Genomic DNA, 27,187 nt, shown 5'->3' on the forward strand with positions numbered 1-27,187 from the left:
TGTTGTCTCCACTTATTATTGATCCAATAAAATGAGATGAGTACAGACATTTTCAATCAGTAAATAAACTGTTACAGTTCAATTCCTTCAACGAGCTCAGAGGTGTAACTATGATGAAGACACCACAATGAATGATTTCAGATTTATATTTTCTTGAACAGAAACGACATATTTTAAAATGTTATTTGAAGTACTTTATTAACATCAATGCTCCTAAACTAACCCTGTTTACTTTGAGCTAAACGTATTTGAACTCCAAACAGAAAAATGTCCGCTCTCAGTTGCAGAACTCTCCTTACTGAGATCCAGCCGCAGAAAATATACGACGGAGGGCGAATACTTGTGATGGATATGAGAAAACTAAGCCTGTTTGGATGAGTATGGCTGCTTCCATGGGGACCGCCACGCTCCCACGTGGCTCCGCCCCTTGAAAGCTGCTGCTGTGAGGAGTCAGTTGGGAGTAACCCCCTGGATGGTCTCTGAGGTTTATGTTACATGGTCTCCGAGCATCTTCAGGGTGATGATAAATCCAGTTTATGAACAGACGTGAACTTTATTTTGAAGGGCATGGATCAGAGCTGCTGTTTGGGGATCAGAGTCAGTCCTCCTGTGGGGTTAGAGTGGACGGCTAGAGCAGGAGTCAGCTCTTCAGAGATGGTGGAGGAACCCAGTGATGGTGGGGGGTGGACCTGAAGACCGGGACATGAGTGAAGGAGGAAAACTGCAGGAATGACTTTACATGAAGGAGTGGGGGCTCACTTTTAAAGCATCAAACTGAAAGAAAACACAAAAACAGGACATTCTTAGTGATCTTTTGGCTGACACCACAGACTGATGTTCCAGACTGCACACTCACGTGAAGCCTTCCTTGTCCTGCAGGTTCAACACCAGGCTGTCAGCATTCAGGTACACTTTGTTTTGGGACTGCGCCACCTGTAGGCCAAACGCACACAGCAGAGAGGATAGGTTTAAAACTGCAGGAGTGCCGGTTCTGATCCAGAACAGAAGCTTTAAAACATTTGTTTCTGCACACACAAAACAAACACAGCAGTTCCCTTCAGAGCAGAAGACAGTGAAGCTGCTCCAGTTCAGATGAAGAGGGCTCAGAGGTCACACAGCAGACTGCCAAATGACCTGCTGTCACGTGACCGGTGCAGGTCAAAGGTTAGAGAAAACAGTTTCTGCTTCAGGCTTCCAGATCAGCTCAGCTCAGGCTCTTTGGCGCCCTCTTGTGGATGATATGGATCATGCAGAAGCTGCAGTCACAGAGGGAACCCTCCATAATACTTCAGTCCCTAACAAAGCTGCATAACTTCAAAATAAGATTAGAAATCGGCCTGGAAGGATCCAGGAGTAAAAACTGGAGTTTGGACAGATTTTGGTTAAATACCCGAATGAGGTGAGCCGTTTCCAGAACCTGGTGAGAACAGAGACGGTCTTAACTGTCCTGTAGTGTGTTCTTGCAGAGATCTGGGTTATTGATTATCACTGATGACTGCATTGTAACGCTGATCCAACGTGATTTTTCTGTTGAAGTAAGCACTGCACTTAAACCTGATGGGTGTGTGGGGGTGGGGGGGCAGCCTTTTAGCAGGAGCAAACAGAACCAGATGTGTTGATGCTAACACTTTAAGCCAGAACACATGTCTGGCCACTCTCAGCTGAAGTCCTCCCTCCTCTCTGATGTGTTTCTGACAAAAGGAAAACAGCTGATGCCACATCTGGTTGCCATGGTGATAGGAAAGACACCGTTCGGCTCTGATGGACCAAATAAGCTCCTGTCAACTGTGAGAGACCAGATCCTAAAAATGATGGACTCTTAAAAGAGGCAGCGGGTGCGATCTGTTTCTCTGTAGAGTAAACTAAATCAAGAGGAGTCAGGAAGCAGACGTAATCAGAAAAACCAAGATGGCTTTAGCCGATCAGAGCCCGCTCGCTGACCAGGTGAGCCATAAATATGTCAGGACATCGGGTTAGAACTGCAGAAGCGACCACTTTTTCATCCTGGTTCACCGAAAACCTGTGAACAGCAAACCGTCCCAAAGCTCACACTCAAAACATCCGAACATTCCCACCGTTTTCGCGATGTTCTGCGCCGCGCGGATCTTCCTCAGCTTCAGGTAACCCGGGTTCTTGGTGACGGCCTGACCCAGCTGCAACACACAGACACGCATAGTCAGTATTTTTACCACATGAGCTCATCTGGAAAGCTAAAGTCAAAAACAAACAAGAATTTTTACAAAAATGTTCCTAAAGAACTAGGTTTCCATGGAAACGAATGTTAAAAACTTGATCAGAACGGGTCTGTCCACAAAGAATCGTGCAGATAACACGGTCGCACAGAGATGACATCACAGATGAGATCATCTGTAAACTACCTCATTGTTCCCACTGTCCTCCCCCAGAGTCACATTCTTGGTGGGGGTGGGGGGGGGGGTGTACAGGGACAAGTGTGACTGTTTTTGTTCAGGGTTTCTGTTCTGAACAAATGAAGTTTAAATACAAAATCCAAACAATTGTGAAAAAATAATAATTTAAATTTCTGTCAATGGTGACTATTTTAAAACTTTGATGTTATTTCTCTTTCTTGAGTGAGTGAGGCAAAAACAAGAGTCCAAAAATAGATTTAAGAACCTAAATTATAAAGGTGAGGTGGTCAGAAGTGGGCGGAGCCTCTGCTTTGACGACTGATCTCTCCATCCTTTCTGCAGGTTTGTCCTGAACTTCTGAGTGAGTTCTTCTGCAATATCTTTTCTAAATGTACCCCCTGATTCTGGACCATCATGGATGAATTAGGTGAACACACCAGCACTCACGGCTTATTCATGCAGAGAAGACGAGTTATGAACTGGAATATTTTCCTGCTCATCTTGCTTTAAACGGACAGTTTCAGAGAGGATCAGGACTGAGGGGATCTCACCATCTTGGCAGCCTCAGCCTCTCCTTCAGCCTGGATGATCTTCTGCCTCTGCTCCTGCTTGGCCTTCTCCACATAGAACTGAGCGCGCTGCGCCTCCTGCTGGGCTGTGGAGGAACAGCACACACCATCTCTACAACTTTCCATCTTTTTCTGTCTGGTTTACACACAGATCTGCGTTTGGACGTCCTGAGCGTGGTGCTAAAACTTGACCCCCCCACACCTCTCCAGCTCAGACTCACCCACTTGCTTGGCCTCCACGGCAGCCGTGTACTCCCGGCTGAAGCTGAGCTCGGTGATGGCCACGTCGTCCAGGATGATGTTGAAGTCTTTAGCTCGCTCAAACAGTTCTCTGCGGATCAGCAACGAGACCTGCGGGCACAGAGTCAGTCAGGGCGGGTGGTCAAACTGAGGAACCATGAATGTCTGAGGTTCACCTCATCTGAAAGAAGACCCCAGAACCTGTGGATCAATGGACCAATAAGCTGAGAGGTCTATATTTATGAACAGAATGCTCAAATATTTAAACTCCTCCTATGAGAGGGACTCATTAGCTGTTTCTGTTAAGGCCCGATGAAACTGAAACTGCTTCAGCTCCCTCATCACGATCAGCTTCTCCTTCAACGTAAAGTAGCTGGTTGGTCAACAGAACCAGAACCGGCCCGCGCTGGTACCTGTGCTCTCTGCGTGATGAGCTGCGAGGCGTTGAACTTGGCCACCACGCTCTTAAGGACCTCGTTGACGATGGAGGGCAGCACGCGTTCGTCGTAGTCCTGACCCAGCTGCTGGTACAGGATGGGCAGGTTGGACGCCAGCGGACGGGACAGAACCCGGAGTGTCAGGTTCACCATCTGCAGGTCTGACACACACAAGACACAGGTTAATATCAAAGATTGAGTGCACATGCTCCGAAGTCACTGTGATAACATAAAGTAATAAACTGTAATCAGATAAATTGTATTCAGCTTCAATATGTAGGTGATGAAAGCTGTATCTGAGTATTTTAACTGTAATCAGATTACACCAAACACTCAAATGACTGAACTTGTGTGTGAAATCTTCTCTCCAGTTTTGATCACTTAAAAAGCGACCTTGAAGAATTCAGAGGATCATAATCTTTCAGTGTGGGTGGGTGGATGGGTCAGGGGGCCCACCTTTGCTTCCAGTGAGAGAGGAAATCTTTCTGGGTCGGGCCCGGATGTCGTAGATGACGGGGTACTGGAACCAGGGGATCCTGAGGACGACAACATCTCAGCGTTAGTCTGAGGAGGTGTCTGGATCCAGCACCTTATAATCTCTCAAAAGAAGGTTTGTTCCGATTACTGCAGTCCTTATCCGGTTCTGAATTCTGGACTGGCTCAACTGAAGAGAGTGCAGAAGCTTTAATGGGAAACTTGACAAAGCGAGGCCCACGTCTCACGTTGAATTCCGATTCAAGCTGCTTACATGCAGCCAATAAAGACTCAACTTTGACCTTTGACTTCATCCGTGCTGACCCCCCAGCAGTAATAATCCCACTTTCATGGTCACGAAGGAAAACTTTCCCCCCAGACCAACAGGTCGTCTCATCTGTATCAGCTTCATTCTGCTTGTGCGCCTTAAGAGGCAGCAGAGAACTGTGGGTATTTTCTGACGCTTTTATGACCTGCAGCTGACGGTTTATAAATAAACTATGAATTAATCTGTTTACATTTAACTCCATCCATCTTTATCAAACTTTACAGACTGTAAAATCTGAGCTATAAAGTTTATGGGTCCAGGAAGTTTTCAAGTGTTGTAGATGCCAGCGTGTAAACACGAACACACTTCCCTTCCACACACAAGCTCTCAACACTGGGGCTCCAAGAGGCGGTTGTCATGGAGACAGACTGACCTGAAGTGGAGTCCCTCAGCGAGCACCGTGTCCATCTGAACGCCGCCAATCCTGCTGAAGATGATGGCCCTGTGTCCTCCTTCAACTGCACGACAGAAACAGGAACATGACGCCGAGGACAAAAAAACAAGACACCGAAATGAGACGTTGGGATGTAGAAAAGACGTGATGTGTGGAAAAATGTACTATAAAACTCTTATTTACTAGATCTAGAAGCCTCCTCTTCTCATTTACATCTGATTTTCTCTGGATAGAAAGAGGAAAACTCTTTTTTCAGAGCACATTGAAGCTCACGTCACCATATCCACTCGGAAATCTATTAATTATTGTAGTGTTGACAGCAGTAAATTTAACAATAAATTCAAACATTATTTGATAGGCAACATTTTAATTTATAAAGCCGCTTGAAAAGGAGGAAGTGAAAATGAAGAGAGCTTAACAGTCCTTGTAACAATCATTTTTGTTAATTCAATACCTAAATCTAATTTCTTGTTTTTTCTTGTTTGCAGCATTCCCTACCAGACTAGAATCTACACTTTAGATTCTATATCATCTTTAAACTGTCAGAATAAAATCTTCTTTTTGAAAACAATGTTATAGCTAATAATAATGATAGGGTTTCTCAATCATTTATAATTATGAATATTGTTTGTCTTTTGCCAAATGCTTTCTTGTTAATTAAAGTTTCCTTTTCCAAATTAGCAAGAAAGAAATTCTGCATAGTTTAACCAGATTTTTGTTGTTTATATTTAATGGTGATTATTTATTATTTTATTAACCTTTATTTAACCAGGAAGTCACATTGAGATTAAGGAATCTCTATTACAAGGGAGTCCTGGCCAAGAGGCGACAAATTTTTATTTATTCAAATGTCTTATTGTATTTAAATCCAGTTTTCCAAAAACAGCAGCTGTGTTTCTAATGACTACACAAATTGGATTTACAATAATAATTTTACCTAATGGAAACACAAGAATTTAGAAAAAAACCTGCATTTATCAAAAAGACATTTTTGTGCTTGGAGGAGAAATACTCAGAAATGCAGTTTTGGGCTTAACTTCCTTTAAGAAATGTCCTCCATCATCAAAACTTCCACAAGAACCTGTTAAAAACACATTTTTTTTTTATCAGAGTGGGTCTTTAACTGCTGAACTCAGAGTTTACCAGATAAATTGAAATATTTTTTATTTGTTAATTAAATAATTTCAATAAAACCTTCATTTTCTTGGATCGCTCAGAAAGTTATCCTGTCCAGATGCATTTTTCTAAGGTTTTATTATATTTTCTAATGTCAAACTGATTTATTTTCCCTCTTCCTGGCGGTGAAGGAGCTGCTGATCTATGGGGGTGTGTCTGTGCAGCACCTCTCTGTAATCCTCTCTGCATTTGTCCTCATTACTGCTTCTCGCAGGACCTTTAGATCCACCTCCCTACAGCTTTTCTTATAACATCTCCCTGCAGGAACTCCCTGCAACACCTCAGTGAAACTCCTGGTTCACTGCAGTGACCCCATTATGGCATCTCTCTCCGAAGTCTTGTTGTAACGCCCTCTGCTGGGCTTTACTGAAACTGTAACTGCAGCATTTGATAGGAATGCATCAGAAGTGCCTTCCTCCCTTTCTTGAATGCTACCTTCTAACTAGGGCTGGGAATCTCAGGGTAACTCACGATACGATGCGATACATGACTCACGATACCGATAGTATCTCGATTTGGTAAGCATTGCAATAATTAATATATTATAATTAGAGCTGTCAGGTAGGGATGCCAGAAATGATTATTTCAATAGTCGACTAATCGGTTCGTGCGGCGACTGGATGTAAAACACTCATCTTAACCATCATTATCTTTAAACTTGAGGTCTTTAAGCTATATTCTAACTAAAATAAAGACAATAGTTTATTAATCTTTTAATGAATCTGAAGCTTTTCTCCTTCATTTGTTTCTGGCATTAAAACAAGACTTAAATCAAATGAGGTAATATGAATCAACTACAGAAAACTTATTAAAAGCCTGCAATTCTTTTTTTAAAAACTTTAAAACATATTTAATAAAACATGTACAAAGTATTTCAAAAGCTATTTGCAGATATAAACACACTCAAAAGATTAGCTTGCTCACTGAGGCCCATTTATTAAAGCAAAACTCTAATAACATGTTTGAACTCAATATATACATAAAAAACCTGAGGATGTCCATATAAACAAAGAAAATAAATAAAAAGGGGGAAATTTATATTTTTAAAAAGGGAGAAAAGCAGGAGATGTTAGAATGTACATCATTACTTTCATTCTTTCATTACATCCACTGCACATGCACAGACTGATACTTCATATTCATTTTGGGGGGGAACCCATAAATCTGTGTTACTTCTTTAATGTTGTGGTTGTTTTGCTGTTTGTTGTCATTTTTGTGACTTTAAGTTACATTTAATTGTAGCTTAATGCAGATAATGTAATGCTACACTTGTAAACTTAGCTCTGGACTTTTAGGTGAGCTCCTTCATTTCTGGGTCTCATAGTTTTAAATCGTTCCATAACTCTGCAGCAGATCCGTACCGACACACAGCCTCTCTGTCTGCGCGGTGAATGTTTCATAATTCGCTCTTCGAACCGGACGACGTGATCCTGGCGCGGAATATGAATAAAGCCTTGGAGGAGCGGTTCACACCCAGTATAAATTCATAACCCGCGCCGTCCTTGCAGCGTTTAGAAGAAGAGCGCACATTCTAAAACGTTCACTATGCAGACAGAAGCGCCATGGACACGGATCTGCTGCAGATCTTCTGGTTCATATCCAAACAGTGCAATAATGACAGCCGCGGCGGAGCTAGCCGATGTTAGCTTAGCTAGACGAAGCTCTCTGTTAAGCGTGATCAAACTCCGTCTCAACATGCTTCATCTTCAGGTGATCATTTATAGCCATCGTGCTCTCATGGAACACAAGTTCTGTCTTGCAGAAATTACATTTGACAGTTTTTCCTCTTTTATTTTCCTTGTGTTTCCCACATTTTCGAGCTAGCGTGTTGTTATGAGCCTACGGAGAACTTCCTGTTACATCACTGCTGACCGGATTAGCACCACTGCGGATGTGTGACAAAGACAAAGGCAGACCCGGTATTAGAACGCGCGAACGGTAGTTTTAAGATCAAAACAAGGAAAAAAACAAACAAACGACGCTTCGACGACCAAATTATTCGTCAACTAATTTAATAGTCGAATAGTCGTCGATTAGTCAAATAATCGTGGCAGCCCTTCTCTCAGGCGATTAAAATTTTTAATCGCGGTTAATCGCATTGTCCACAGTTAACTTGCGATTAATCACAAATTAATATGTGCCCTTTTTTAAGGAAAAAAATGTGTGCTTTGTGGAATTTAGCAGTTCTACATAAATTATGAAAACAAGAATGGCAAAATTAATAGTTTTCATCAGAAATACTTTATTTTGTAACATTGTATTGAGATAAACTTTCTTAACAATAAAAGGCTGTAACATCAAATCCCTAACAAAAGCCCAAGTGCAAGTGAAGGGCATTTTAAATTCAAAACTTCAATCAACGTTCAGTAAAATAAAATAAAAAACATCAAAATAAAATTTCCATAACACTTTCATGTTCATTTTTTGTCTGGACCAAATCTTTTCCTCCTCTGCTGAACTACAGTAATAAATGAAATAGAGATTTATCATTTCCAAAGAACTTTTGTTTTTTTAAAACATTAAAGACTGAGAAAAGCGGGATACACTGTGGATAGTTTGACAGTCTGTTACTGCCGCCGCGTTCTCTGGCTGCAGCTCGATGCAGCGACGTGTCCAGCGGAGCTCACGCCATGAATATGCCGGCAGACAGACCGCTATGCTGGGGCTGGATCACGCTTAAACCTCCAGAACATTTAAAACGTCCCCCGGTGTGCTTGCTGTTCGGAACGTCGGGGGTCCGCAGCTCTCAGGACACGGCGCCGGACGCAAGCCGGTACCACCAGACGTGGTACTGGACGCGAACCGGAGCCAGGTTAGGGTGCAGGAGCTCTCTGCGTCCTGGCGCCGGCCGGATTTAGCTCGCAGCTCGGTGGTTGGAGACCCGCCGGTGATCTAGTGAGAGCAGCCGGTGAGTTAGAGGGGGGACGCCCGCGCGCGGTATGGAAAGGCAGGTATGAGAAAATCCGCGATTAATGCCTCAAAAAAATTGTCGGCGTCAAGCACATGTCAAATTAACGCGTAATTAAAGCGACAAATCTGACAGCCCTAATTATAATCTATGATATAACAATTTTTAAAACAAATATATCTTTTTATTTTCCTCAAAACTTTCTTTTAGAACAATTTAAAACACAATATGTTGATTTAACACCCTTTTCAACATTAAAATAAAATTATCAATAAATACTAATGTGTCTTTACAATAATTACATACATTTTAAGGTAACTAATAAACAAAGCTTCTGTTTAGAACCAAACTGCAGAGTATATCAAATAACCTTCTCACTTCAAACAGCAATAAATGTGGAAATACAAATTCATAATGCTGCATTTTAATTAATTTTATGTCAGATAATTTATTATTATTTAGACACAATATTAATGTTCAGCTTGTTAATATTATATGATCATTGTTTTTTACAGTGCTGTTATCAATATACACTTTCCCCACCTTTTATTCAGATTTGCTCCACTTATCTTTGATAAACAACACTTTAGTCACACCTGTTGAATCTATAACACCACCAGACGTGTCATTTGGACGGTCAGACGCTGCACACCTCTTCGCTAGAACCTAATGTATTTTATTGCGTTGTTTGGACAGGCTACTGCTGTTAACACCCTTACAAAACATGTCATATTACATTAAAAACACTGCGCTGTCTGCATCTACTATAGAAAAATACAGACACAGCTCAGACCTTTTCACTCATGGCTGTTGTATGCGGAGCAGCTGGTGGGAGCGCGTGAGAAGCCCCGCCCCTCTCCACTGCACGCGGAAAAGCAGCAAAGTTCCCTCCGTGTTCGCGCAGTACCCGCTCAACTCTGTTTTTGGAATTTTAGCAAAAAACCTATTGGTCCAGTAAAAATTGATGACGGTTTCGCGGGTGTACCGGGAGGCCAGTATCATCTGTTTCACTGAAACATGGCTCAACAGACTGTTACCGGACTCTAACATTTCTATCGCCGGCTTCCTCACTGTGCGAGCGGACCGAGACACCACCGCGTGGGGTATGAAGAGAGGAGTAGGGCTCATAATTTCTGCTGACCATCTTGGACAATCCCTCCAACCCTCTCTTTGAAACTGTGGACACACTGAGAAGCAGCTTCAGCTGTAGACTCCTGCAGCCCCGCTGCTCTAAGGAGCGGTACAGGAAGTCATTCCTGTCATCTGCCATTGGGCTTTGTAACTCCTTCATGTGTGGAGGGTGGGGGGAAAACACCTTGGTGCTTTTTCTTAGGCTCTTTGTCCATCTTTGTGCATGTGTATATGTGGTCCTTTTCTGCTGCTATGTGTGTACATTTGTTTATATTTATATTTGTTCTGCTGCTATGTGTGTACATTTGTTTATATTTATATTTATTCTGCTGCTATGTGTGTGCGTTTGTTTATTTGTATTTGTTCTGCTGCTATGACTACTTATATATATATGACTACTTTTATATATAATCAGCTAGTAATCAGCTGGTAACTTTTTTTTTTTACGTCCTTTTTTTGCGCTTATTGTTGTAATTATTGCTGTTTGTTATGAGAGGAAAGGAATTTCATCTGTGCTGTTTATCTTGGATTTTCAGCATATTTGACAATAAAGCTGACTTGACTTGACTTGACAGCATCCTTACATTTCACCGTCGTGCTCAGGTGAAGTGCCCCCTGGTGTAGTTTTTTGGTATTATTTTAGGAAAGAGTTGAAATATCATGATAGTTCGCCATACTGATATTTTGTCCCACCTCTACTTCTAACGCCTCTTACCAGGCCATCTTTGCTACACCTCTATGCATGGCTCCATATCTCCCTACAACACCTCCACTTGTGTGCGACGCCCCTCTGTGCCTTTTTATAACAGCTCCCTGCAGTGCACCCTTGTATCTCATCTCCCTAGAGCAGGGGTTTCCAAATCCAGGCCTTGAGGGCCACTGTCCTACATGTTTTCCAACCAACCTGCCATTGAAGCTCCTTATTGGCTAAGCACACCTGATCCAGGTGATCAGCAGCAGATGAGACAGGATTTCAGGAAAACCAGCAGGAGGCCAGTCCTCGTTTGACACTCCTGCTCTAGAGCCTCCTTGAAGCACCTCCTGATGTCTTTGTCAAATTGATGATGAAAATTAAGAAACTAAGAAAACTTTGAGCAACAAAAATCTTTCATTGTCCTTGTTTTGATTTTAGCACACCAAACTCAAAACTGAATGTTTCTAAGCAGCTTCAGTAAAACAAGGACGGAGTAGGAATCTACACATGATGTTCAACTACAATCCTGTCTGTCTGCAATAAGTCTATTATAAGTGAAGAACTGAGCCCTGCCTGTTTGGCTGCTGCAGGGCCTAAAATGCAACACACACCTCCTCAGGAGAACCTTTGCTCCCCATGCAGCGTCTGTGCATGTGTGCTGCAGGGTCATACCTGTGTACATGGCCTCCTTGACTCCGTAAGCCAGAGCTCCGGCTCCGATCAGCAGCTTAAGGCCGACTCCTGCGCCCCGCGGTCCGGACGACATCCTGCCTGCGATCTGCCGCAGCTGCTGCAGGAAACCCTGCAAGAGCACACGGGCTTCACTGAAACGTGTTGGTGTCAAACGTCTCTGGAGAGAAATTCTCATTCTGTTCTTCCGTTTCATGCTTCATAAAAATGAATGGGGAAAAGCTTTGAATGCCTCAAAACTTCAACCCTTCAGGGAAAAGAAATAACATTTCTGATAGATTTTAAGGCTTTTTTTGGAAATGTGTTCAACATTTATGGGTTTTCAAGGAGAATTATGACACATCTAAGATAAGGGGCGGTCCAAATGTGCTTTTAGAATGTGGATGAATCAACAGTCTTTTGGATTTCAATGTCTTACATACAGGAGAGCTTTACACTGGAGAGTCCAGAAACTGTTGGACTCCAGGAGGATTCGTCCTTTATCACTTCAGTTCTTAAAATATTCACTCAGAATTTCTGGAAACAGAAAGTGCTTTTTGTAGATGTTCTGCTAGTTCTCCAAGTTTCTTCTCTAAAAGTCCCACTCCGATAAAAACTGTATTTTTGCTGTTTTAAAAATGATCTTTTGGAATTTTACTCATGATGGAAGACATGTATAAAAAATTCATCTTAATATCCCATTTCTGAGTTGTTTTTTTTTTTTTTAATTGCTGTGAATAAGGAGCAGATGAAAAAATGCCATTTGAAAAAGCTTGTAGATGTGAAGTAGAAGCTTTTACGACATCTGCTCCTGGTATCTGGCTCGCCATTTTTATTGCACCGTTAATGTTAGGTTAGGGGTGTGAGGGGCTGTGGATGATGGGAAGTGGGGCAGGCTTACTCTAAGCCAAGAGTCACACCCACAACTCAAGAGGCAAATTTTTGATTCACTCCTGCTGCTCTACAGAAACTATATCATTTAAATTGACAGTTTTGGTTTTTTATTTTTTATTTGGGGAATTACTTGCAAATGACGGAAGGATGGACTGTGGGATTGAATGGTGGAGTCAGTGTTTTCGAAAGGAGAAGATCTTGGAAAATGAGTTTCCTCTAATCCCATTGAGAGGGGTCATTTGAGGTGGGTTGGGCATCTCTAGTGACTTGGGGAGGTATTCTAGGCATGTCCCACCTGTAGAAGACCCAGGACAAACTGGAGGGTCTCAGATGACCTTAGAACACATTTAGGAGGAGTCTTACGTCCCCACCCCCTGACATGAGTGCACGCAAGTGTGATGCAAGGATGAATGGACATATTCTTCAGGAGAAGCGTTAGATCAGGGTTAAAATTTGAGAATAACATTAGGGGAAATGCAGATTTAGATTAATTAATTAATTTAGAAATAACATTGACAGCCATATATATGCTTACATCGAGCCCTTGTTTAGGATACAGTAGATTAAAAACACATGATAAGATTAAAATATCAGATTAGGTAATATTGCCTGCGCCGGTGACCATGCACGAGCTCTCTTCAGGCGCACGCGACGCCCCTATGGCTTTAAAACTGCGACGTCATGCGCCTGTGAGGCACGCGGCGGTTCTGTCGAACCGGTGAAGAAAGAGAAAAACTGCGAAGTTTGGTAGTTTAAAAAGAAGGACTCACGCCGGGATCCTTGTTCGCCATGCTGATCTCTCCGCTGTCAGAACAAGAGAAGAAGAAAACAAGGTCAAATTGTTATGACGCAATTCCGTTGGCCAAGGGCATTATGGGAAATTGAGTTTAATTAAAAATATTATTATTATTTAGCTAAAGCGGGCGTTTAGGAAATTACCTTAGTGCACTCACTAAACAAAAAAAATACAGTGTAGGGTAATTTGTTAGAATACAAAACCTGCACACAAATTCTGAAGTTTATACCTAGTAAACATTTTCAATTACGTTTATCCGTAGCAAAACGTTTATTTAAATACAAGTAGTCAATGCTAAAAGTGAGGCAGTATACTTGAAGTTTACGTTTTAGGCCAACTATCTAAACACTATAAATTTAAAATGTTTAAATTAAGTCTGAAAAATATTCAGTTAGTACACTTCCTACATGTACATAATCTTTTGTATACTTGCTACACTTACACTTATATACACTTACTAAAATAACTTCAAGTGTACTACTTTTTGCTAATGTTAAAAGCGCCAATTTAAATCCAAGACTGAAGCAAACTGAAACACAACAAATGAATAACACCTCAGATATTTTTCAGATGATTGTTATGATCTAATTAAAGATGGTCTCAATTGTTCTCTATATGCAGGCTGCACAGTGGTGTAGTGGTTAACGCTCTTGCCTCAAAGTGAGAACTAATGTCAAAGGTCCCTTGTCTGGGTCCTTTCTGTGTGGAGTTGGCATGTTCTCTGTGTGCATGTGTGGGTTTGTTCTGGGAACTCTGGCTTCCTCCCACATTCCAAAAACATGCTTCATAGGTTACACTTTTTCTCAGTTGCCTTGGTGCATTTCTCACAGCAGAACTGAGCTTTGCACAACAGTGAGTGCAACCCTACAACGTTTAGTCGTTTGGGCACAACCTAGTGGCAGTTTCATATTAATTTCATCCAATACTCAATGCTTTTCTGGGTGCAAAGACCAGGGGTTGGCAAACTCTAACAGTAAAAGAGTGATTTTTAGCAAACAAGATGTCTTCAGGTCAACAGGGATGTAAAAACCTATACGTACTTTATTATCTGCACCTCAGCCATCGGTTTATAAACTCATTCTAAATTAAATAAATTCTAATTAAGTAATCCTTACATTAAAAAATATATTTTATTTTTCTTTTATTTATTTATTGTTCTTTTTCCCCTCTTTGACCTCAGCAGTCTTACACTGTTGGGTTTTGTTATCTTGGTTTGGGATTGGACCTTGGTAGTCTTAGTTTGCAGGCTTTGTTTATTTGTTTTCTTTAGGTACTTTTGGTTGGGCAGCCATTAGCAGGGAGCTGCTGACTCCAACGGTTGACATGGCTGGGTCAGCAGTCTCCCTGACTTATTTTATGTTGGTCAAAGATCTAAGAGGTAAAAGTGCCACATGTGGTTCAGTGGGCTGGGTGCAGGACTGCCATGTTGGAAACCTGGGTTCAATCCCCAAGCCTGCATTGAGCTTATTCTAGTGTGGGTCTGTAGGCAAGACCTTTGACGCTGCTGCCAAACTGGATTCTCCTGTGCCTCACGAATGGAGATGACCAAAGCAGTCATCCCCCTAATGGGATAAGCTTACAGGTGAACAGCAACTATATGATTCAGGACGTGAAGCAATGGATTATCTTCAATTCTCTGCAAAATGATCACTTTTGATCATTATTTTCTTGCTTTTATCATGTCTGTCCAAAGTAATAGTACTTCTACAGGCTGAATGATCATTGTTCAAACTAATAATCTTCGACATCTCAAACATTTTGTACATTAATTTAAAACATTGACACTTTCATTGACGTAAATATTTGCTTTTGAAGATAAGAAGGTAAGATCCATATTGAGTAAGGGGCTTCCTTTTGAAGCATAAACTACGCATTTCTTGCTTTTGTGCAGCTGATTTTTCATTTTGAGAAAGTGACTTGCACTTTGCAAGTTGTCTACCATGTTTTGCACTTTGCACTAATTATTTTTAGAAACACCTCAGCAGTTGTACAAACTTCAATACTGTTGTGAGAAATGCACCAGAGCAAGTGAGAAAATTTGTAACTGGTTAAATTCCCTAGTTGTGATGTGGTTGTGTGGCTCTGCCACCGAGTGATGAGCTGTTCTGGGTGTCTTGACCCAGCAGTAGTTAGATGATGTAACTGAATGTAAGATGAAGTTTCAGATATTAGAGAATTAATTTCCCCCTGTTAGAGAGAGAGAGAGAGAGAGAGAGAGAGAGGGATGAACGGACAGACCGACGGACCGATCGATTGATTAATTGATTTAGCCCAAGCCCACAGCAAGAATTTCCAAATGTTCCACTGGAGATATGAACCAAATGGAAGAATTCTCCCATTTATTCTAACATGAAAGTTTGACCCCAGAAATAGATTTACAACAATGTGTCCAAAAGATTTTGATCCATGCTTTCTTTTCTTTTTAGGGATCAGCTGTTTTCAGTTTAGAATGCTCTAATATCTGCATTTTTAGAAGCATGCATCCCTAATTAGCAAGTGGATTATGGACTGATGTGATTTTGTCGTTCCCAACTATTTTTACAAATGTTGTTAAAGTCTCACTCCGATCATCTTTTGATCTGTTGGAAAAGTGTTTCCAGTGGTCTTTTAATTATGATTATGCAGTTTTAAAAAAAAAAAAAAAAGATTTTTTTTTTTTATCCCAAATCAGAAAACAGTAGTTTTCCAGGACACATAGTTTCTGCAGGGCGGCAGTAGTTAATTAAAAATTCACCTCTGAATTACAGGCAGGACTGTTGGGACTGAGTAAGCCCGACCCCACTTTCCATCATCATCCATCTGTTTAGACTCTCTTCTGGTAGCTTACAATCTATTACAACCCCAACCTAACTGAGCGACAAAAAAGGCCAGAAACATTGGAGCTATTCAGCCGTAGAACTTTATGTCAACTTGGATGAGGAAAACTTGACATATGTGGATCTATTTAGCTTCAAGTGGATGCATCGGAACGGATTGATAGTTTTATGATTAAAAATAAGATATTTATTCAGTCAAAAAATATAGTTAATATAAATTCGTTTCTTTAAGGTGTTTTTTTTCTTTTTTTTTTGCATTTTTTTTCTACTGGATTAAGGCCCAAACTATCAAACATGCCCCTCCATGCTCCTCAGTGGATCTTCATTGTTCCAGAAATTTCCTTGGCCCATAAGATTCTGGTTGATGAGGTTCTAGAGCAGCTTTCTGTCTCCTGATGTTGAAGTTTTCCTCACTGCCAGATGAAAGTTTTGTTTGAAAGTTTGGATGTTCAGAACATCTCAGATGAAGCCAGGTTTTGGATCAGAGAGCGGATGGAGATCTGGTCGGCCTCTCAGAGAGTGAGGGTGCAGCGGCCGCGCTGATTGGCTGACAGCTCAGTTCCTCGTGAGGAAATCACTCCTTTTATAGCAAACGAGCCTCGCGCCGCCGTTTTCCGGGTTGGTGCTCGCGCTGCGCGTAGAGGAGGCGGGCCGCCGCGAGACACCTGGAGCACAGCGGACACCGGAGCGCGCACACGCATCGATCCGCACCAACCGGTCACCGATCAGCGAAGGTGAGAGCAAAGGGGAGGGGGGAAGTTCCGGGTTGAAGGGGGTGGGGGCGTCGGTGTGTGTGCGCGCGCGCGGAGGGGATCTGTCCATGAATAAAGTGCCGGGTCTAGAGAGACCCAGGAGTTACGTCAAGAGTCCTTCCTGATCCTGATGAAGGTCCCAGCAGAACTGTCCGACCAAAACTGCTCGGTTCTGCCAGAAGCTCCATCTGCTGCTGACCAGAACATCTGATCTGGACGGGTTTGGCAGGATCTGTGCCACATCTGTCTTCATCACACATCCGGCCCAATAAGTCCTGGAGAACTTCATCATCACCGTCCTCATCCTCTGAGGTCTGAAGATTTAATCCAGGATTTTAGGCCTGAAACTCCTAATCCAGCCAGATTTAGGAAGGAGTTCTGTCAGAATCACCATAAAGTCAGGTCTGTGAGACAGAACAGAACACACTGAAGGTCCAAATACTGAGTCCAGATCCTCACCTAAAGGGTTTGAGATGGACTGAGTCCAGGAAAGCAGCAGACGTTGTCTCAGAGGGGCTGCAGGATATTTAAGAAAAGGAGTTGGATTATTCCAGAATCATCTAATCTGTCATTTTAATCCAGAATTGTTTGAGCATCAATATTCTGGAACTGGCAGGTCTGAGCAGCAGTTTGACGTGTCCAGTTTTGAGTGAATAGGGGGGCTAGGATACACCTGTCTGATGCAAGCCACGCCCTCTGGTACCTGCCAGGAGGAACACCTGCACTTCTGTGGCTTTTTCGTGGTTGCCATGGTGACAGTGTGTTGGAGGCAGTGTCTTTGCTCACTAGGTAGGACACAGGGAGCTCGAGCTGAGAGAGCTTTCATCAGGGTGGAGCTCTTGTTTGTGATGATGGAGATTCTTGGTTATGACTCAAGCCACTGGAGAGTTTTCAAGTAGGTTCAGTTTTCAGAGCAGACAGGGACCCAGCCCGCTTTAACACAGCTCTTCAAGGCAGGAGGTTTTTAGTTAGTTATTGCTGAAGTTCCTCCTCTGTGGCAGTTCCTGACAGAGAAGATGAGCTCAGAGTGACACCCCCCCTCCCCTCCCCCAAGTTAGGTTGAAGCTGAAGCAGGAAACGCTGCTCTCTGGTACATTTGAGGAAACCTGACATGAAGTTTGTGATTTTCTTTTGTTCTGGCTCTGCTCTTCTGAGCTGCAGATGCTGGAACTTCTTGAAAACCTGCAGCTGGATTTCAGCAGCAAACCTGTGGCGCAGCCCTGCGCACCTCATCAGGTCTGCGACAGTCTGCTGCACTTCCTGTGTTTTACATTTAGGCCAAACTTTCAGTGACTTCTCACTTCCTCTTTTCTCAGTTATGTCAAAGTGGCACTGCTCAGATCCGTTTGCAGCCGCAGGCTTCTCACTTTGAAACAAACATGCAGATCTTTCTTTCACTCATTCTGGAGTGTTTCTTCTTCTTTCATGCTTTCAACCCCTTCATGCTCGAGCTCCAGCCCAGAGATTCACCGACCTTCTGGTTTCACTGTAGCATAGAAGCCATTGTAGGTAAAGACAGTCAGAGAAAAACCTTTGTCTTGACTGAAGATCCTTAGCCTGGTCTGAGTAGCATGAAGGTTTTGAGCCGCCAAGGCATCACAAAATAAAAAAAATAACCAACCAACCAACCGGCTGACAAATTAGCCAATACACTAGGGATGGGCAACTCCAGTCCTCCAAGGCCAATGTGTCTGTATAATTTCCAGATATCCAAGCCCTACCCATGACTGATTACCTGCTTTAGGTGTGTCCAGCTAATTAGAACATGCCAGAACAGAGTATGTCACAGAAATATGACCCTCCACCCCTGGAGTTGCCCATTCCTGGAATAGAGCTCTGGGCGATGAAGTCACACAGGGTCGTCCCCCTCAAGGCGCCGCCATGTTGGCAGCAATCGTGCCCGAGGAATTGAATCGGCTGACTGCCGAGGTGAAGGAGGTTAACCATGGTTGATAACTGTTGCGCCCCTGATTGTACAAATAGACGCAGAAAAAAGAAAGTTACATTAAAATTAGGGGAATAAAGGGACAGAAGGAATCCACGAATACCACCCACGGCTGAAGGATGTCTGCTACTGATCCATCCATACTTATCTAAGACACTCTGATCATGATTTGTAAAAAGATTATTCAAGAAAATTGGACAATTCTCAACATACAGAGTTTATTATTATGATTATTATTCAGAACAGTGAACTTTATGACACAGATGAGGAGCGTCTCTCTGTTACTTAAAATCAGGAGTGCATGCTTCCTCCTAAATCAAATGATATCAGAGGATGATAATTATTCTCTACGATTATCTTCTTCAACATATCAGGGTTTTCTTCTGCCGTTCCTGAGTCAGCTAAAGGAGAGAGGAGCGCCCCCTCCTTCCTCATTCAGCTGCACTCTGCTGTGTGGAGATCACCTCAGCAGCTCAGCACCTCCTTTCATGTTCCTGAAGGGGCTCCGCTCAGCACCTCCTTCAGACGCAAAAATTTCATGGAAGTGTCTTGAGTTAGAAACGTGAAAAGCAGGGTAGCAATGTACGTCATTTTATCGCGTTCCTAAAGATCCAGAGAGGCAAGTCATTTAAAGAGCCAGGAGCAAAACAAGACTGAAAGATGGACCCTCGAGCGGTTGAATTCCATTTGTGCTGCAATTACTTCATATCATATGTTAACAAAGATTACTTACTTTCATTCTTGTGGTTTCGGATTGGCGCTAGCTTAAAACCACACTTCATTGTATGTAATGTCAAGTTTAAGTTAGCAAGTGCTAAAGTAGCAATCAAAATGTGGATCCTGACATATTTCTTTATTTTGTTGGAAGAAAGAGTGATAATCCATTAAGTCCGGACTTTATTCGGTCTATTTTCAACTATCTTCTCTCTCCAGCGAAGACAGTTGTCATATGGGTGGAGGGTTAGTCTTCAAATGGAGTTGAGTGTTATTCACAGGTTGGGTATAATAATAATCCAACCTGATGGATAACTGCCATCAGAATGTGAAAAAAGATGTAGATCTAGCATCTGCAACATTTAGAAAATATTTGGAATACTGACCACAGCTGAGATCCAGTTTCAGCCAAAATATTTTCAAATATAGGTTGTTGGTGCAGATGCTGGAGCTGGATGGACACAACTTGTTTTTGTACTTTTCTTTTTATTGATTTTTTTTTTTTTTACAAATGTTAAAAAAACAGAATTTTGGAAAGGGTTCAGAACTCTGAGCAGATGGTTTCTATCCCAGTCCTAAAATTTGTCTCCCTAAAAATTGTAAACAGAAATTGTGACAAAGAGCATCCCTGCCAGAGTCCAACATACAGTGGGAACATGTTCGACTTACTGGCAGCAATTCAAACCAAACTCCTGCATCGGTTGTGCATAGAAAGCTAGATTTACAGGTCCCAGACATTATATACCCAGAGTAGCTGCCACAGAATACCTCCTATTAGAGACAAAATCAAACAATTTCTCCAAATGCATAATTTTGACCAAATCTTGTCTTCTCACTAACCTGCCCACATCCCAGTGTCCCAGTTCAGAGGCACTACACAATGTCACTGAGGCATGTCATTCAAGATAGCCCCACAAAGCCCCAGAGACTTGAGGTGTTTGGGGCAGACCTTATTCACCCTCAGTGCTTTGCTTCTAAGAAGCTTTTTGACTGCCTTGTGGGACTTCACTTTTACCTCCGAAGTCTCTGATTTTATTAGCATAATATGTGTCGGCGTGTTTATGGAAACCCTCCAAGTCTTTCTTCCACCTCTCGACAGTGTCTCTAGCCAAGGTCAATAGGTCACCACTTGGACTGTTGACAGTATTGGTAGAGAACCGATGACTCTCCTGACGCACCAAATGGTTTGCCAAATTATTTTTGATGTTGAGCAATTGTTCTTCCTCATGGCCTTCCCAAATTCCTCACTGAGTTTTTGTCTCTGCAGCTTTTTATGTATCATGCTACTTAGACTGTCAATACCTGTCAGCTATTACCTCCCCTAGAGACTTCAACTCACAAGCCTAGAACGAAGATTTAGTGAGGTGACAATCCATATCCTGATGGTTAGACTCCATTTTCATGGATTGGGCTGTCACTACACCTGTCGTTGACTGCTACATAAATCAAATAACACCTGTACCTTGTGGTCCTTCATTAAAGTGGAGTGCCTACAGGAAAGCAACTCAACAAAGTCTTTTCAGACTTGCCTGTAAGTCTCAACCCTGGACCTGGACTCCAATGATGATTGTATTGGTGATGTAGTGGGTCTTCTTTTAAATTTTATAAGGACACCATTCAAATTGCTTTTAGCCTGGCTTGTCTCCTAGCACTTGTGTTAACAAGGTAATTTGACCCAGAAAGCAATAGTCCCTAGAATCTATTAAGCTCTCACCCCTTTTCTCTAAGATAGCGGTTCATGGAGGGGTATCTCTCAAACATCTCAATTATTTAACAGTTGCTCTGTATTTTCAATGCAGGATGGACTTGATGGGTTGAACTTATAAAATAGATGTTTGGGTTTCCTGGATTGTGGCTAACAACTTTAAGGTGATGTTTAAGCTGCTTGCCACATTTTCAGGACAACAGCATCAATGAAACCTTATTGGTTCATGCAGAAGTGTAGTTACTCATGCAACACAACCTCAGACCAACGAGTTAACCAAGCCTCAGAGTGTGGTGAGAAGACTCTCCTGGTTTGTCTTCAAACAAGAGGCTCACAGCTCTTGTCCTTCAGCAGAAAATGAAACTGACTGTGCTCTGTGTTTGCAGCATGGGGAACCTGATCAAAGTGTTAACCAGAGACATTGACAACAACGCCGGAAATGTCTTCCTGGACTTTGAGAGTAAGCCTCACACAATTTGTTTTTGATAATCTGGCTGCTTTAACCATAATCCTGACCAGTTCAAATCAGAACTGAACAATTTTTAAACTATTTCAAACCAGTTTAAATCATGCATGGTAGACATTCAGTAGAAATGAACAGTACTGTTGAAACCTTGTTAAATACTTTTCTTTTTATATGAGTCAATGCAAAGTCATTCAAGTTAGCTAATAGAAATGATAAGGGCCTAGTTGTGTTCTTTCATACAGAGGAGTAGAACCTCTAACATACTTTAGAAGACACTTAAGTTTTGGATTTCCTCACCATTATCCACACCCGAATGTCAGTTATGGAGATAATCAAATATTTCTTCACCATTAAACCACATATACTCTCCAAACACCATCATTGCTATGCAAATCTCCACCCAGCAGTCACTGAGATTCTCAATTTACCACCTCTGCCTGGTAAATTACAGATTCCAAATCTTTCCAGTTCACTCTGGAAGTTCTCTAGTTGGAGTGAATGGATCACTTCTTCTGCAGAAGCAGTTTGTCTTCTACTAACAGATATAAAAACATTCCTCACAGCAACATTGTGTGTCTTTACATGGAAATACATTCAATCAAAATCTCTGTTTTTTCATTAACAGAAACATTATTCTAAAAGAACACATTTAAACAAATCTAGCTTGGAACTAAAGCAGCTGCTTTGGTGCAAATTGTGAAAAGAAGCAATTCTATGCCGTGGGTATTGAAACACTAACAATGCTAGTTAAACTTGCTAACTTACCTGCAGAAAATGGAAAACTTCTTTTTTAAATCCCTTTTTTGTTGATGTTGATCAAGTCTGTTGAAAAATCTCTCAACTCATTTTGGTTTTGACAGATGCACAGCCATCGCCCTCAGAAACCGATATTTGGGAGAACGTGAAACAGACTCTGGAGGAGGCCCAGGTGATCCTGAATGATCTGCAGGAGTACAGAGGAGCCGGAGAGGAGATACGACAGGTAATGGGGGGCAGCAGACAAAAACTGTCCGTCTGACTGGAACTGGTGTTTCAGGAGGGAACTATCCAGGTTTACGTTGGTCTATCTGTCCTTTGTGTGCATGTTCAGGCTATCCAGAGTCCGGGCGATGAGACAGTTCAGGAGAAAGCCTGGTCTGCTGTGGTTCCTCTGGTGGCCAAACTCAAAACCTTCTATGAGTTCTCACACAAACTGGGTAAGACTGAGCTGTCATAGTTAACCAAACCGTGGTGAATTATTTGAAGAGATCTGTCACAATAAAAGCATTTATCTGCAACTAAAGAGTCCTTCCTAAAATCACACTGATGAGCTCCAAGAGCTTCAACTGAACACTTCCACAGCACGTTAACTATAAATGAGAAGATAGACTGTCATAGAAGCACGAAGTGAACAGGTTTGTGTTCATCACACAGAGTCCAGCTTGCGCTCCCTACTGGACGTCCTCACCCGCCCCGGAACCACGCCCACACAGCAGCTGGAGCAGAAGCAGGCGCTGGCCCGCCAGTTTGCCCACATCCTGCACTTCACTCTGCGGTTCGATGAGCTGAAGGTCTGTCGCCCCTCTGCAGCCGCTCCTCCATCAGCCCTGCTCTTCCTCTTCCTCATCCTCTGAACTCCTGCTTCTCACAGATGACCAACCCAGCCATCCAGAACGACTTCAGCTACTACCGCCGCACCATCAGCCGCATGCGCATCAACAACATGACCGTGAGCACATGCAACACATTTCAGAGACAGTTTGCAACAAATGGAAGTGGGGAATGTTCATCCCTGGTGAGTTGTGTCTGTTATGTCAGTCCGACTCAGGCGGCGAAGTGAACAACGAGCTGGCCAACCACATGTCCCTCTTCTACGCCAATGCCACGCCCATGCTCAAGACACTGAGCAACGCCACCTCCAAGTTTGTGTCAGATGTGAGTCCATTTAATCACCTTATCACTAAAACATGTAAAACAGTTTCACCAGAACACCAAGAAAACAACACTTTTATTCAAATCAGCAACACCTTAATAAAAATAGGATATTTACAGTCAGATTCTCTCTGCAGAAATAATTATGGGTGGAACTTTGCTGACATCCTGCAGATTGTTTTAAATTAAGTGAAAATGTGAAATTTGATCCCCAATAACTTTCTTTTCTTAATGTATTTTGGAATCCACATAAAACTTGAAGCTCAGATATTTTAGTGGTTCAGGTGGTTTTCTCTCTCTGCCATCTTCTTCCGCTCGTCTGGGACCAGGTCATGGGGCAGCAGTCTAAGTAAAGATACCCAGACTTCCCTCTTCCAGACCACTTCCTCCACTTGGAATTATGATCGTATTGTTTTTAGACAAAATAAAAAAAAAAAATGTGTTCTTTTCAAGGACATAGTTTCTGCAAAGGGGCAGGGGTTCTTTGGAAATTCACATTTTAAGCAACATTTAGAACTCTCTCTGACATTTATGCTGAAAAGCAGATGTTTTGAGTCAATTTTTTAACTCACTTTTATTCTTTAATATGAAGATGGCTTTTCCGACTCACTATTAAACACTATTATATTATTTGCTGTGTTGATATATTGACCATATATGATGTCTTCTGAGAAGAAGTATCTTTAGATTTTCATTGTGAATTAGAAACTTTAGCCTTGTGTGTGTTTTCACTACGCAATTTGTTTGAAAAATGAACCATTTCTTGTCTTTTTTGTTCATATGAAACCTTGTCCAGAATCCAGACGTACCGGTTGAAAACACGACGGATTGTTTGAGCACAATGGCCTGCGTGTGCAAAGTGATGCTGGAAACTCCGTGAGTCCTGATCAGATCATGAATCCATCACTAAGTGCACAGCATCACGACACTGGGAATCTAACATGGTTGTTTCTATGTTTATGTGTGAGCTTAGGGAGTACCGCAGCCGCTTCACTAGCGATGAGACAGTGCTGTTCTGCCTGCGTGTGATGGTGGGGGTCATCATCCTGTACGACCACGTTCACCCAGCCGGCGCCTTCGTGAAGACGTCTAACATTGATGTGGGTGAACAGGCAGAGAGCCGGCACCACCTCCAGTGTCTCCTGTCTGACCTTCTTTGTGTGTTTTCTCAGATGAAAGGCTGCATCCGGGTCTTGAGGGAGCAGGCCCCCAGCAGCGTGGAGGGTCTGCTGAACGCTCTCAGGTCTGTACACGCCTGAACGCCCCACAAACCTGAGTCCAACGGTAAAGTGAGTAAAGTTCTGATCTGGCTGCAGGTACACGACCAAACACCTGAACGACGAGACTACCTCCAAGCAGATCCGGAACATGCTGCAGTAGAACTGAGCGGCTCTGCTGAGGCTGGGAACCTGAAGTACTCTGGTCCAGATTTCAAAGGAACAATTGTCCGTCTATGTGCCATTATTGTTTTTGATTTTTAAAGTTTTAGTTGTTGTAGAAAAAATGAAAAAAAAACTTCTCAAGGGTCCTTCTTGCTTAATGTTAGATCTGCAGTGAATTAGGATAAACAGTCCGAATAGAATACTGCAGCTAACGACACAAACCAAAAAAAGTCTCAGGTGTTTTACCTGCTGGTTAGAATCTCTCATCTGAAAAGGTATCAAACATAAAGAGTGAGAGGAGCTCAGCTGTTTAAAAACTTCATTCTGCTTTGTTCATTCTGTAGAGATTTGTGTAATTAATGGTTATCAATGATGATTTTTTAACCAAATAAAGTGTTTTTTTTACATTCTTAAGAAAATTGTGTTTTTTTTCCGATCTTGTTTGATTTAAAAAAGCAGAGGTCTTTTCATCTTACCTTGAAATTACTTGAGCAGAATAAGCAGAGTAATTCAACTGTTCAAGTTTTTTAAATAGTATTTGTTTATCAAAATCAAAAAATAATAAAAAAAAAAAAAAACACAGTTGAATTCAACCACAGTCATACATTAACAAGACATTTTGCTGGTTATGAATCCATACTACAATAAGCTGAGTCTGGACCGGGTCTGATGCACAGTTTTGTGAGGTCATGCCTGTGCTGTGGGCGGAGTCTTTCTGAAGGTAGAGGTTTACCTGTCCTAATAGCTGAAACATTCAGATGTTTTTCCACCATCACAAGTCTGAAGCTTCTGGTTTTAAAGGAAAAGTCTCTAAAGCATAACTTAAAAAAACCCAACTCATATCTAATAAAAGCATAATTTAATGGAATTTCCCTTAGGAAACACTTCCTGTTTTAAAGTTTGATGCACTTTTTTAAATGTCTTCTTTTTGTGACCATGTAAGAAAGACAAATTTAAATTTAAAGCAAAAATGTAGGATCCCCTGACAGATATTCTATTCCAGATCTTTAATCACCTTCTCCGATGAGAATCATGTTTTCAGTGTTTTTAACACGTCCTTGGGGTGTTTTCAAATCATCATGAATCAGGAGAGGAACAAAAAAAGCTGTTTGAAAAAGAGCATATTTGTGATGTAGAAAATGCGCTGAGGGGGGACCTCTAGTTTCCTGCTTTTCTCTATTCTGATGCATCAGCTTGTAGACAAATAGATCCATGAGCGTCTTTGTTTTCCCTGTTTGAGCTGGCACCTGGTGCTAAACTATTAACCTGGATAGCTTCAATATTTAATACTGCTCGCCATTTTTGTGAGAAGGGTGTACCTGCAGGCCCGGAGACCCAGCAGCGTTCTCAGGACTGGCATTCTCAGGACCGCATTCTCAGATCCAGGCTTTTTTAACACAGCGCCCCTACTGGTTGGAGTTTGTTTTGTTACTTTCTGAAGACTTTACGAGGCACATTGCACACGTGAGTAGTGAGAGTAAAAACATGATTGAAGCGCTGTAACAACATAAACAACTAGGTAATTTATCAGATAAATCTTAAAATATAAAAACCAAATTACCAATAAATTTCAGTTTTTGCAGAAACATAAACATTGATGTCTACAGGAAGATTGGTATAAAATGAAAAAAAGAAGAGATACTCTCCAACTAGAAAGTTTTTTTTCCACCGTATAATGTTTCATTTAACATTGTTTTCAAATTATTTACAGATGTGATTTATTGTACAGAAAATAGCTTTTAGGGAGTTACAAGTATTACCTGTTTTGTGTGTGTGTGTCTCCAAAAGACAAGTCCTGAAATCGTCCTGAGGATGCTGTTAGTCCTCCAGCCAGTAGGGGTGCTGTGTTCAAAAAGCCAGGGGCCTGAGGATGCGGTCCTGGAAATGCGGTCCTGAGAACGTTTTTGGGTCTCTGGGCCTGCAGGTTTATACTACTGATTTTTGTTGCACTGGTAATGTTAGACTCGGGGTGTGAGCTAGCAGAGAAAGTGTAAACAAGTGGATGATGGGAAATGGGGGCAGGCTTTCAGCTTAGCCCCAAAACTCAGAGTTGAATTTTTAATGAATTACTTCTGCTATGTCCTAAAAATCCTTAAAAAAAACCCACTGGAAACGCTTTAAAAACTGGCACGATCGGAGTGATATTATAGCATGGAGGCATTTTCTCGTAGCTGCCAGCAGCACCTAAAGGAAACAGCTTAAAACTCTCTAGCAGACCCATTCAAAGTGACTCTACAAGTATGAACTCCACCAACCACGCAGCTCCAAGGTCATGACTATGATGATCATTTCTGTGTCAGACCCCAGTGAACACCAACCATAACTCTCATATCTACATCCACAGTAGATTTCCTCGTTTTTACTCTGAGCGTGCTCACATCAGCATAAAAAAGGTACTTTATATTTGGTGTGTGGAG

The 27,187-nt window shown here is 42.0% G+C and overlaps 2 protein-coding genes across 4 annotated transcripts; one reads left to right on the top strand and one right to left on the bottom strand.

The window, feature by feature from the left end:
* On the bottom strand, nt 1-13,142 carry LOC112144368 (prohibitin-2). Its single transcript, XM_024268882.1, has 10 exons — nt 13,054-13,142; nt 11,393-11,522; nt 4,791-4,875; nt 4,072-4,151; nt 3,592-3,776; nt 3,160-3,289; nt 2,921-3,024; nt 2,076-2,153; nt 857-933; nt 1-774 (listed from the first exon to the last, which is right to left on the bottom strand). The coding sequence occupies exons 1-10, from the start codon at nt 13,072-13,074 to the stop codon at nt 762-764; spliced, it is 903 nt and encodes a 300-aa protein (XP_024124650.1). The 5' UTR covers nt 13,075-13,142; the 3' UTR covers nt 1-761.
* LOC112144355 (CYFIP-related Rac1 interactor B) lies at nt 13,042-25,555 on the top strand. 3 transcript variants are annotated; one of them, XM_024268859.2, is made up of 11 exons: nt 13,042-13,116; nt 21,398-21,471; nt 22,338-22,459; nt 22,568-22,673; nt 22,891-23,027; nt 23,108-23,185; nt 23,275-23,391; nt 24,185-24,264; nt 24,362-24,488; nt 24,561-24,631; nt 24,705-25,555. In XM_024268859.2, the coding sequence occupies exons 1-11, from the start codon at nt 13,073-13,075 to the stop codon at nt 24,766-24,768; spliced, it is 1,020 nt and encodes a 339-aa protein (XP_024124627.1). In that variant the 5' UTR covers nt 13,042-13,072; the 3' UTR covers nt 24,769-25,555. The 3 variants fall into 3 exon arrangements, with proteins under 3 accessions (XP_024124627.1, XP_024124628.1, XP_036072210.1); XM_024268860.2 differs by lacking the exon at nt 13,042-13,116 and adding an exon at nt 16,438-16,629 and having other exon boundaries at nt 24,705-25,553; XM_036216317.1 differs by lacking the exon at nt 13,042-13,116 and adding an exon at nt 16,657-16,959 and having other exon boundaries at nt 24,705-25,554.
* The last annotated feature ends 1,632 nt before the right edge of the window (nt 25,556-27,187 follow it).

The sequence above is a fragment of the Oryzias melastigma genome, linkage group LG17 (assembly GCF_002922805.2).
Source record: "Oryzias melastigma strain HK-1 linkage group LG17, ASM292280v2, whole genome shotgun sequence".
In the NCBI taxonomy this organism is placed as follows: domain Eukaryota; kingdom Metazoa; phylum Chordata; class Actinopteri; order Beloniformes; family Adrianichthyidae; genus Oryzias; species Oryzias melastigma.

Coding starts and splice junctions, on each gene's coding strand:
- LOC112144355 (XM_024268859.2), top strand. CDS start 13,073: ATGCTGATCTCTCCGCTGTCAGAACAAGAGAAGAAGAAAACAAG. Junction 21,472..22,337: donor TGTCTTCCTGGACTTTGAGA/GTAAGCCTCACA, acceptor TGGTTTTGACAG/ATGCACAGCCATCGCCCTCA. Junction 23,028..23,107: donor TGCGGTTCGATGAGCTGAAG/GTCTGTCGCCCC, acceptor TGCTTCTCACAG/ATGACCAACCCAGCCATCCA.
- LOC112144368 (XM_024268882.1), bottom strand. CDS start 13,074: ATGGCGAACAAGGATCCCGGC. Junction 3,025..3,159: donor CGTGGAGGCCAAGCAAGTGG/GTGAGTCTGAGC, acceptor GTTCCTCCACAG/CCCAGCAGGAGGCGCAGCGC. Junction 2,154..2,920: donor AGGCTGAGGCTGCCAAGATG/GTGAGATCCCCT, acceptor TGTGTGTTGCAG/CTGGGTCAGGCCGTCACCAA.